The sequence below is a fragment of the Octopus bimaculoides genome, chromosome 19, assembly GCF_001194135.2.
Source record: "Octopus bimaculoides isolate UCB-OBI-ISO-001 chromosome 19, ASM119413v2, whole genome shotgun sequence".
NCBI classification, from domain to species: Eukaryota; Metazoa; Mollusca; class Cephalopoda; order Octopoda; family Octopodidae; genus Octopus; species Octopus bimaculoides.
In genome coordinates, this window is record NC_068999.1 from 47,523,091 (window position 1) to 47,535,258 (window position 12,168).

Genomic DNA, 12,168 nt, shown 5'->3' on the forward strand with positions numbered 1-12,168 from the left:
TATATATATATATATATATATATATATCAAAATGGAATAAAAACGCAACAGAGGACATAAAAACGTTCGGACAGATGGACGATACGAAGGTGGAAAACAGAAACAACAATTAGAAGGACAGGCAAAAAAAGACAGGTCATTCTCGTGTGTACATATGTAAATGTGTGTTATTGTCTCCTTGTCTTGACTTCATGTGCTAGCTGTAAACAAATGTCACCATCACGCAAGCAGTAGCCTTCATTTCCAATCGTCCATGGAAACATGTTTGCCATGGGGAAGTATTACCTTGCTTGGGAACAGGTGTGAGTTGGCAACAGGAAGACCGTCCGGCTATAGAAAATCCGTCTCACCAAATTCCGTTCCACCCATGCAAGGATGGAGAAGCTGATATTGAATGACAGCAATGACGACGACAATGACGATGACGACAATGATGGTGATGACAATGGTGATGACGATGGTGATGATGATGCTGATATCGAGCTGCTGGTGCTGCTGATGGTGATGGTGATGATGATGATGATGATGATTATGATGGTGGCGGTGATGATGATGATTATGATGATGATGATTAAAGCACACATGTTTTCCTTTCATCAAAAAAGTGTGTGTATTTGGATGTGTGGTTAGACACTCGATCAATGCTACCGCTTCCACCATTTTGCTGTTATCCTGGTTTATTGCTTTCTCACAGCAAACCATTTTATTCCACTTTGGAACTGTTTATAAGAACTGGCAGTTGCTTGGCTTTTTCCTTTGTATAGGAAAAGAAATTTGCAAAACAATTATATATATATATAAAAAAAAAATTCTTACATGTATTGTTTCTTCCATAAATTCCATTTCTGTAGAAAAAGAAAAGAAAAAAAAAATAATATTGGCATAATGACTATGGCAATCCCAAATTTGTTCCAATAGAAATTCACATGAAGAATTTTGTAAATCGCATACAAAAAAACACACACACACACAAAAAACAATAGACAAAATAAAACATTGCAAAATTTAGAAAATGAAAAATATAATTAAAATATTCTTTTATTCTTTTACTTGTTTCAGTCATTTGACTGTGACCATGCTGGAGCACTGCCTTGAAGGGTTTTTCAGTTGAAGAAATTGACCCCAGGACTTATTCTTTGTAAGCCTGGTACTTATTCTATCAGTCCCTTTTGCTGGACTGCTAAGTTACAGTGACATAAACACATAAACATCAGCTGTCAAGTGATGGTGAGAGGCCAAACACAGACACAAAGACACACACACATAAACATATATCATCATCGTTATCATCATCATCATCATCATCATCATCATCATCATCATCATCGTTTAACGTCCACTTTCCACGCTGGTATGGGTTGGACGGTTTGACTGAGGACTGGCGAACCAGATGGCTGCACCAGGCTCCAATCTGATTTGGCAGAGTTTCTACAGCTGGATGCCCTTCCTAATGCCAACCACTCTGAGAGTGTAGTGGGTCCTTTTACATGCCACTGGCACGAGGGCCAGTCAGGCGGTACTGGCAACGGCCACGCTCAAATGGTGTTTTTTACATGCCACCTGCACAGGAGCCAGTCCAGCGGCACTGGCAACAACCTCAAATATTGAGTGGAATACAGCAAATATTAAATGGAGTACATGAAATACTGGTTTCAAATTTTGGCACAAGGCCAGCAAGTTCAGGGGAGGGGGTAACTCAATTACATCGACCCCCAGTGCTCAACTGGTACTTATTTTACTGACCTTGAAAGGATGAAAGGCAAAGTTGACCCGGCAATATTTGAACTCATTCTGCCCAGATTGCCACTTTAAGTACATTAAATATTAAATGAAGTACATCAAATACTAAATAAAGTACACGAATACTAAACAAATATCTACTAAAATACTAAATAAATATTTACCTTCTGCTCCCTTTTGAACTAAGTCTGACTCAGATTGAGTTTCCAATTTCAATTTTTCATGTTTTACTACTTCTTCTTCTACCTCTCCCTCTTCCACTTCCAATTCTTCTTCCTCTTTATTTACCATTTCTTGTTCTTTTTCTTCCTCTTTTTTCTCCTCCTCTTCCTCTTTTTCTGCTTCTTCTTCTGTTGCTTCTTCTTTCACTTCTTTCTCTTCTTTTTCTTGCTCACTGTCTTTTTCCAGTTTTTCCTCTTTCTCTTCCTCTTCTTGCCCCTGTTGTTCTTCTACTTGCTCTACTTCTTGTTCTTCTTCAACAATTTCCTCCCCAAGTTGTTTTCCCTCAGGTTTTCCCAGTCCAGTGTCTTCATTAAGGTCTTCTTCCTCCTCTTCTTCTTCCTCCTCTTCTTCTTCCTCTTCTTCTTCTTCTTCTTAAAAAAAAACAGAAGGAACACCAAAAAAAAAAAAAGAAAAAAAGAAAAAGAAAGAAAATACTGTTAATTGCTACAATCAATGAAACAACCTTTCTTTAAATTATTTATTTGCATTAATGACCAATTTCAAATAAAATTCAATCAAGGCATGTTTTTCACAGAAGATTGGAAATGAAGGAAATATGAAAACAAAAAAAAGTTAAAACTGCTGCTTTAAATATTATTATTAATATTGAATTTCTGTTGTTTTTATTGTTATTACCTCCACCTTAGCGAAAGTGGAGGTATTGTTTATAGTCATGTTTGTTTGTTTGTTTGTTCATGGACAAAATATCTCAAGAACTGCAGGATGGATTTGGATGAAACTTTCAGGGAAGTTTGGCCTTGTGACTGGCACAAACTGATTAGATTTTGGGATCAATCTGGTACCGGACAAGGATTCTAGATGATTTTTCCTATTTTTTATTTAATTTTTGAGAGCGATTGAGTTCATTTTTAGTATTCTTGTTTGTGAGAGCAGTTGAGTTTATTTCAGATATTCTCATTTTAAAAATCATCTCTGGCTAATTGTTGAGAGGACATTGGTGTTGCCTTGGCGGATGTTTGCGCTCTCTGAGTGCTCTTGTTAGTCTTATTATTGCTCTTATTATCTAAAAAGAATTATATCCTACAATCAACAGACACATTTGTCCGATTCCAGGCAAAACCAAAACCATCATTATTCCCATTGCAACTGCATAGCAAAATTTATCCCTGCACTTGCATCACATTCACACATCCATCACAAATCGATGCAGCTTCTTTTATTTTTCTCTTAAATCTTCTTCAAATACTCAGACATTGAATTTTGTTAAGATTATCATTTATTCTTTATTCTTTATTCTTTTACTGGTTTCAGCCATTTGACTGTGGCCATGCTGGAGCACCGCCTTTAGTCAAACGAATCGACTCCAGGTCTTATTCTTTGTAAGCCCAGTACTTATTCTATCAGTCACTTTTGCTGAACCACACCAGTTACACTCCAAATCATTTCTACAGCTGAGTGAACTGGAGCAACATGAAATAAAGAGTCTTGCTCAAGAAAACAACAAACAACCTAGTCCAGGAATCAAACTCACTACCTCATGATTGTGAGCCCAATGCTCTGAGCCATGAGCCTTTTATTAGTATTGTTGTTAGAATTGTTATTGTTGTTTTTATTGGTATTATTACTATTGCTAACAACAAACATCTCACTTGATCAGGTGATAGCAAATTCATATTTACCAGCTTCAGCTTCTTCGATTACGTTATCTTTGTCTGCTTCCCTGAAAGAGAGGAAAGAAAAATGATTGAGAATGAAATGTAAATGAAGGACAGTTGTGTTTGTAGTTATAAGAAACATCTGAAGTTTTTAAAATCCGGCAGTGGTGGTCGTGGAAAGGGGCAGGGATAGAAGATTCGCATTTAAATTTGATAATTTGTACATAAAATTAATTACTGATGATCTACATATAAATTAATTATTGATGATTTTCATTTAAACTACTGATAATTTTCATCTGAAATTAATTACTGATAATGTACATATAGAATTAATTACTGATGATTAGCATATAAATTACTGATAATTTGCTTATAAAATTAATTAATGATGTGCAGGGCCGGATTAAGACCCATCAAGGCCCTAAGCACTTAAAAAGATTTTTGTGCCCTCATAAAAGATTATGTAATCCAAAATATAAACAATAACAAACCATAAAATAAATTTTTATTTTTCAAAACAGTAAAAGGGAAAATAATGTTTATTTTTGTATACTTTTACTTTGTTTATATTTGAAAAGGTTCCTCCTACTTTTTTTAATTGCAAAGTCTTTGAGCAGATCCTCAAAATTAATCTTAGGTAACACATCTGCATCTATACATAGTAGAGATAAAGGCATCCTGAATATTATTTTAGCAAATTTAAAGTGATTTCTTTTGTACCGTAAACCATTTACCATTTCTGTGGTGCCCCCTTCCCTTTAACTATAACAGAAAACAATTACTGTAAATGCTTTATATAAGTTAGGAGAACAGCTGAACATATGGAATTAAGCTAGGCAGAAGAGACCATTGTAATCAACTTACCTCCTTCCCTGGAATTGCTGGCCTTGTGCCAAAGTTTGAAATTGGAAACAAATGTAAAAGACTTTTAGACTCATACAAACCTGAGTTTGATAGTAGCAGAGAAATTTTCTGCCCATTGCTGCATTAACCAACTCCATTGATCTGATGTGTCAATCAAACAAATGACAGTGTCTGGGGCTAAATTAAAATCTGAACACAATTGCCACTGTTCAGGATTTAATGGGAAATTATCCAAAATCCATCCACCATTTCTGAAAGATGAAATTCAACCTTTGTGTCATTGTTTTCTTATTGTATCAATGAGAACAGAAGTCAATGGAAATTAAGCAAACAAGAAGCAAAAGTTTAAATTTTCAAAGTTTACAATACTACACAGGGGGTTACATATATTGCTTGAGTGACGGGAGAGGATTTCCTTCTGTTTTTATTCATTTGAAGAAGGAATAAAGTAGTTATGGCTGTCCACTTTTCCATGCTCACACGGGAATGGAATGGAATTTGTTGAAGCAAATTTTCAATGCCCTTCTTGTCACCAACTCTCACCAAAGATAATATTTCCCAATGACAAGACATGTTCTCATGGAAGATTGGAAACAAAGGATGCTACCTGCTTTGTGGTGACATGCATTTACAACTACCCCATGATTTAGAGGCAGAGAGGTAGTAACACACACACACACACACACACACACACACACACACACACACACACAACAGGCTTCCTTCAGATTCCTCAGACCAAATCCATTAACAAGGCTTTGGTTGGTCTGGACTGTAGTAGAAGACACTTACCCAAGATGCTGTACAGTGGGACTGAACTCAAAACCCCATGATTGCGAACACAAACATCCTAGCCCCATAGCCACGTTGCACCTCTAAACATGTCTTATGCAATGGATAACACACCATTGAACATATCAATGAATTCATCTTATAAAAAGCATGTCTATCTAACCCCTACTCTAAAATAAATTTAGGGTTAAATTATTTGAGAGACCATGCCAGTTTTAAAATCAAACAATCCTGATTTTGCCAGAGTTGGGCCTTCTACTGCTTCCATGCAGTGTCCACCAGTCATATAGTATATATTTTGGTTCCAGGTGATCCAATCAACGGAACAGCTTGCTTGTGAAATTAACATGCAAGTGCCTGAGCATTCCACAGACACGTGTACCCTTAATGTAGTTCTCAGGGAGATTCAGTGTGACACAGAACGTGACAAGGCTAGCCCCTTTGAAATACAGGTACAACGCATTTTTGCTAGCTGAGTGCAATGTAAACTAAAGTGACTGGAGCAACAAGAAATAAAGTGTCTTGCTGAAGGACACAATGCATAGCTGGAAATTGAACTCACAACCTAATGATCATGAGCTGAATACCATAACCATTAAGCCACATGCCTTCACATTGTATATATAGAGAATAGACATAAAGAATTTGTCCTGGGTATGACTTTAAACTGCTTCCAGTAGTGAGGCCCTGGTTTGAGAATTCCAGGGTTTTGAGCAGTGTGGAATCACCTCTTAACTAATACTGTTCCCAAATCTATTCTGACCCAGAATAGCAACACCTTTCAGGCTCTCAGCTATGGGTTAATATTAGAGCTTCCCTACATATGCATGTGAAGACTGAATCCAGTGGGCCGTGTGGAAGAAGCCTTCATGGTCCAATAGAGGTGGCTGGCGGCTGCAGCAATGCATTGTGGAGTGTAGAGAGCAAGACGAAACAGTTACGACATCTCGGTCATCCACTGCACCCATCTCCATCCTTAGTTGTTTTCACCTGGTCTGATCACAGGAGCATTAGTTAACAGTGCCTGTTTTAAAACCTGTTATGAATGAGTTCGGCTGAAGGATATGCTGCCATCTATAGGTAAACAATTGCCTACAGTTTGTTTATATTGAATGTGGATGCAATAAATTGCTTATAATTACCGGAAGAAACATGAAGTGAAACAGGTAAGTGGAGGAATTAAAACGTTATTTTAGTGGTAATTTATTTTATAAAAGTATAGCCTAGGATAGGGTGCAGCCTATGCACTCATGCATCTTATAAGCCATCAAATATGGTAACTACAAAGAAATACAAACAAGTCTACAAAGCTGACATCAATTTTATAGCAATTACTTCGTACCTAGTATTGGTGATTGATTCTTTGCTATTGTCACTCTCTATAGATTGAATAACTCTTTCCATTAACTGGTATTGATCTCGAGGTGTGAATGAAATATTAAGTTCAGCATATTCAAGCATTAATTTTTCCACAATACTCTTAACTTCTTCATTGTTCTCATCAACTGCTTCTAACTCTTGCTCTAGCTGTAGTTTTGTCAACTCGTCGTGATCAATTTCTTCTTCTAATTCTAACAAGGAAGAAAAAAGTAGAGCAAAAACACCAGGAATATTATCTTCAATTACAAAAGTACAACATAAAAGAATGTTCTGGATCAATGGAAATTAAATGCTGAGGATGGCTATGTGTGTGTATGTGTATGTATATATATATATATATATATATATATGATGGGATTCTTTCAGTTGCCATCTACCAAATCCACTCACAAGGCTTTGGTTGGCTAGAGGCTGTAGTAGAAGACACTTGCCCAAGGTACCACACATTGAGACTGAACCTGGAACCATGTGGCGGAAAAGCAATTTTCTTACCACACAGCCACGCCTGGATTCTTTCAGTTTCCATTTACTAAATCCATTGACAAGGCTTTGGTCAGCCTATGGCTATAGTTGAAGACACTTACCCAAGGAGTCATGCAGCAGGACTGACCCTGGAACCAGCTGCAATTACGCTTATGAGAATGGTTATTTTTAACAATATGAATAAACACAATATTTGCTTCTAGTGCCTTTACAGATAATAATAAACCATATAATCACAGCTGAATGTTAACTAGGCTCACACAGTAAAGTTATTTCAGCAAGAAAACTAGCTGTGACGGAGATTGAGGATTGGACTACTCTATAAACAGAGAAAATATTCCATTATTGTAGAAAGATAAAATTTATAACAGTTTACCAATTTCAGCTTCTGTAATATTTTCTATATCAGGTTCAAGAAGCTCTTCAGTATTATCATCTTCATCAGAAGGGAACAAGCCCATAGCTTTCTCTGTAATGTCCAGTTCCACTCTTTCAAGTAGTTGGTCAATAATTTCACTAATGAATATCTATGAATTAAAGAAACACCACAAATAATAAGATAAAGAAGAAACATTTTTTTTCCCTAAATATTGAACAACTGATACTAATTTTTTTTATCATGTATCAACAGTAACAGCTTGACTCAAAAATATATAATTGTCAGGAAGTTCAGAGTTCTGAGTATAACAAAAGAAAAAAGCATGCCACTAAAACTACTGTTTTGTTTTTGAATGAAAATAGTTTATTGGTTGTGGTCTTTTAGATTTAGTATTCTGTACAACTGCACTGGAAGTCAAAAACAACGACGGTCGCCATCGTCATTTAATGTCCGTTTTCCACGCTGGCATGGGTTGGACGGTTTGATTGAAGATTGGCAAGCCAAGTAGGCTGTACCAGGCTCCAATCTGATCTGGCAAGGTTTCTACTGCTGGATGCCCTTCCTAATGCCAGCCACTCTGAGAGTGTAGTGAGTGCTTTCTACATGCCACCAGCTCAGGAGCCAATCAGGAAGCACTGGCAGCGACCACATTCAGATGGTGCTTTTTACGTGCCACGGCATGGAGAGCCAGTCAGGTGGCACTGGCATCACACAATAAAATGAACTAACCCAAATAATGACCTATTCAAAACATATGCTATCATAAAAAGCAAGACTATGCTCTTGCTGTGAAACTTTTGCCATTTACTTTTGTAAAACTGTTGTGTTGCTTATAAACCTTTTGCATAATTCCACTTGACTGGTTTCTGATTATTAAGAGTCCTTCTTTTCAGGAAGACGCAACAAAAATCTTTAATCGTGTACAGTCTATTTAGACATCCTTTCCAAATGTGAGTGTGAGTGTGAGTGTGAGTGTGTGTGTGTGTGTGTGTGTGTGTGTCTGTGTGTGCCTATCTCTCTCTATGACCAATAATAAGAGAAAGAGATGGGGGGATTCTATGCAGTTGCATGACTTGCTAGAAATAGCAGCCAGGAAAAGGACACATTAAATAATGTAGTCCTAGGTGCATCAGGCACGAAAAAAAAGATGAGATTGTTATTGTAAGAATGCCTTTGATCACAGGTCTACGTGGTCAAGATTGGCACTGGGCGAAAGATATTAAAAACAATGGTGGCAACAACAACAACAACTACAGCAGCTGCAACAATAACAACAACAACAACAACAACAACAACAACAACAACAATAATAATAATAATAATAATCTTTTCTAATGGAAGCATAAAGCCTCAAATTTGGGGGAAGGGATTAAGTCGATTATATCGACCCCAGTGCATAACTGGTACTTAATTTATTGACCCCGAGAGGATGAAAGATAAAGTCAACCCTGGTGGCATTTGAACACCCTAACCAACAGCCATAATAACATCAGCAACAACAACTGAAACAACAGTAGCAACGCCAACAGCAACAATAACATGACCAACAACCGCAACAGCAACAAGAACCTTGACGACAACAACAACAACAACAAAGAACTAGTGACCACACATAACAAAAGTATATCTACCTCTGGGTTTTCGTCCAATGTATCCTCTATTTTTTCATTGGCTTCTAAGCAAATATATGAAATAAAAATATTTGAAATCAATGTCAAGGCATTTCTATAAGCAATATGTGATAAAAATTATCCATCCCTCCATCCAGCTTCTCTGCCTGCTATTTCTGGGAAAGCCAGGAGGGCCGAGTCATCAGGCACCTCCTTCATAGTGTCCTATCAGAAGCAACTGTCATCACACACACACACACACACACACACACACACACACACACACACACACACACACACACACACACATGCACTGTGTGTGTCACAAGATTTTTGTCCTTGGGTAGCCACTGTTATTTCCTGTTTGCTTACCCCTAGAAAGTATGAAAAACAGCTGATATTTCCTTCAAACTTTACTTCTGTTACATTTATTGAAACCCCAAGGAATCCCTCTCAACTCATGGCTATGATGCTCCCCCACTACTCCTGCTCATGATCAGAGATGCACACATTGTCTGCCACTAAGGGACATGTTCAAGTGGTTAAGGTCATGTATACATATGTGTATACATATGTGTGTATACATACATACATACATACATACATACATGTATGTATATATTTATTTATGTGTGTATCTTTGTGTTTGTACTTGTTTCCCACCACAGCTTGACAACTGATGTTGGTCTGTGTATGCTCCTGTAGCTTAGCAGTTCAACAAAAAGAGACTGATAGAATAAGTGCCAGACTTTAAAAAAATAAATACTGGAGTTGACTTGTTCAACTAAACCCTTCAAGGCGGTGCCCCAGTATGGCCACAGCCCAAAGACTGAAAGATAAAGACAAACCAATATGTTTAATTAATTAATTAATTAATTAATCTAAACGCAAACCTTTTATAATCATTCATCATATTTAACTAATTAGTCTAACAACAGACTCTTCATAAATATCCATTCTTTCTCATAAATTAGTGTACCAGTTTTTGTACAGGAAATGAGTGATTAAACATTGACAAAGATGTCATAATTAAATATTAATGAACGAACTATAATTAGGAACAAGGTCTTTATGAAAGGAGAGGTAACTTCAACATTAAGAACAGTTGCTATAGAAACAACAACTGAACAGATTCACTACCTTCATCATAACATCTTGAAGGTAAATATTTGCAGTTCTCATATACTTTCAAAAGGGAATCATTAGAAAACAAACAACAAAAACAACTCAAATGACAAACAAGCAGAGAGACATTAAATTAGGTAAGTCTGTTTGATAATTTTATTTAAACAGTTATCAATAATATAATAATAATATAGAAAAGTATTTTTTATAATCTAGAAAATCTGTTTGATGATTTTATTTCAAGTTTGATAATCATATTTAATGTTTGTTTGATAGTTTCATTTCAAGTATGTTTGATAATTGTATTTAAACATTTTTGATAATCCTATTTGATAGTTTCATTTCAAGTATGTTTGATAATTGTATTTAAACATTTTTGATAATCCTATTTGATAGTTTCATTTCAAGTATGTTTGATAATTGTATTTAAACATTTTTGATAATCCTATTTGATAGTTTCATTTCAAGTATGTTTGATAATTGTATTTAAACATTTTTGATAATCCTATTTTAGTCTGATAATCTTACTGAAAGTCTGTTTAGTAATCTTATTTCAAATCAGATAATCTTATTTCAAGCTTGTTTGATAATCATATTTAATGGCTGTTTGATAATTTCATTTCAAGTCTGTTTAGTAATCATATTTAAATGCTTTTTTGATAATTCTATATAAAGTCTAATAATCTCATTTTAAACTCTTCGATATAATTCTATTAATGTCTTTTTGATTTTTATTTCAAGTTTGCTTGATAATCTTATTTCAAATCTGATCATCTTATTTGAAGTTTGATAATTTTATTTCAAGCCTGTTTGATAATCTTATTCCAAGGTTGTTTGATAATATTATTTGAAGGCATTAATGAGCAATAAAATCTTTCCCAAACTGTTAGGTTTTGCTAACAACTAACCCTAATTGTATTTTATGGTTAAGAAAACTGTTTCTACAGAGGAGGTGGTGGTGGTGGTGGAATTAACTAAAACTGAACTAACCTCTGATAGTGAAATATAATTAATATATTGCAATGATTGTTCCTTGTGTATCGACGTAAGTCCATTTCTATAGTGTCGTTAGCAACATTAGAAGCTGTCTTAGCAACAATTAATCTCCTCAAGAACAGGATTTTATCATCATGATCGCCATCTTACCATCTCTCTCATCATCATCATCACTCTCTCTCTCTCTCTCTCTTTCTATCATGAACATCTTTCTCAAGCAATACACCGCCACCACCACTGCTGCCGCCGCCACCACCACTGCTGCCGCCGCCACCACCAATGCTGCCACCGCCACCACCGCTGCTGCCGCCGCCACCACCACCGCTGCCGCTGCCATGATGACAATGATGATAATGATAATGATAATGATAAATGATAATGACAACAATGCTGATGGTGATGACGATGATGATAATGATGAAGATGACAGTGGCAGTGACACTGATGAGGGTGATGACATTGATGACAACAATGATGATGATGGTGATGGTGATGATGACAACAAAGATGGTGAGGTCTTCGGATCTGGCCAATGAGTTCGCTTACATGCAGCGGCGTTCCGTGCGTTTTCTGATGGCCTGGAGAAGACGACCGAACCCGATCGTTTAGAGGAAGTAAAAAAAGAAAAAGTGAAGGCGCATGGCTCAGTGGTTAGAGCATCGAGTTTACGATCGTGAGGTTGTGAGTTCAAATCCCGGACCGGGCTGTGTGTTGTGTTCTTGAGCAAGACACTTTATTTCACGTTGCTCCAGTTCGCTCAGCTGCAGAAATGAGTTGCGACATCACAGGTGCCAAGCTGTATCGGCCCCTTTTGCCTTTCCCTTGGATAACACTGGTGGCGTGGAGAGGGGGAGGCCGGTATGCATGGGCGACTGCTGGTCTTCCATAAAAAAAAAAGATGGTGGTGGTGATGGTGGTGACGAAGATGGTGATGATGATGATGATGATGATAATGATA

The 12,168-nt window shown here is 36.6% G+C and overlaps 1 protein-coding gene across 1 annotated transcript in view; it reads right to left on the bottom strand.

Moving 5' to 3' along the window:
* LOC106867518 (adenylate kinase 9) overlaps nt 1-12,168 on the bottom strand; it is a 50,851-nt gene that overhangs the window by 21,887 nt on the left and 16,796 nt on the right. Inside the window, exons 10-17 of the mRNA XM_052974713.1 lie at nt 10,230-10,243; nt 9,111-9,154; nt 7,477-7,627; nt 6,580-6,808; nt 4,526-4,696; nt 3,603-3,643; nt 1,905-2,333; nt 817-845 (exon numbers count right to left, since the gene is read on the bottom strand). Of these exons, the coding sequence (XP_052830673.1) occupies nt 817-845; nt 1,905-2,333; nt 3,603-3,643; nt 4,526-4,696; nt 6,580-6,808; nt 7,477-7,627; nt 9,111-9,154; nt 10,230-10,243 (1,108 nt within the window). The remainder of the gene's footprint in view (nt 1-816; nt 846-1,904; nt 2,334-3,602; nt 3,644-4,525; nt 4,697-6,579; nt 6,809-7,476; nt 7,628-9,110; nt 9,155-10,229; nt 10,244-12,168) is intronic.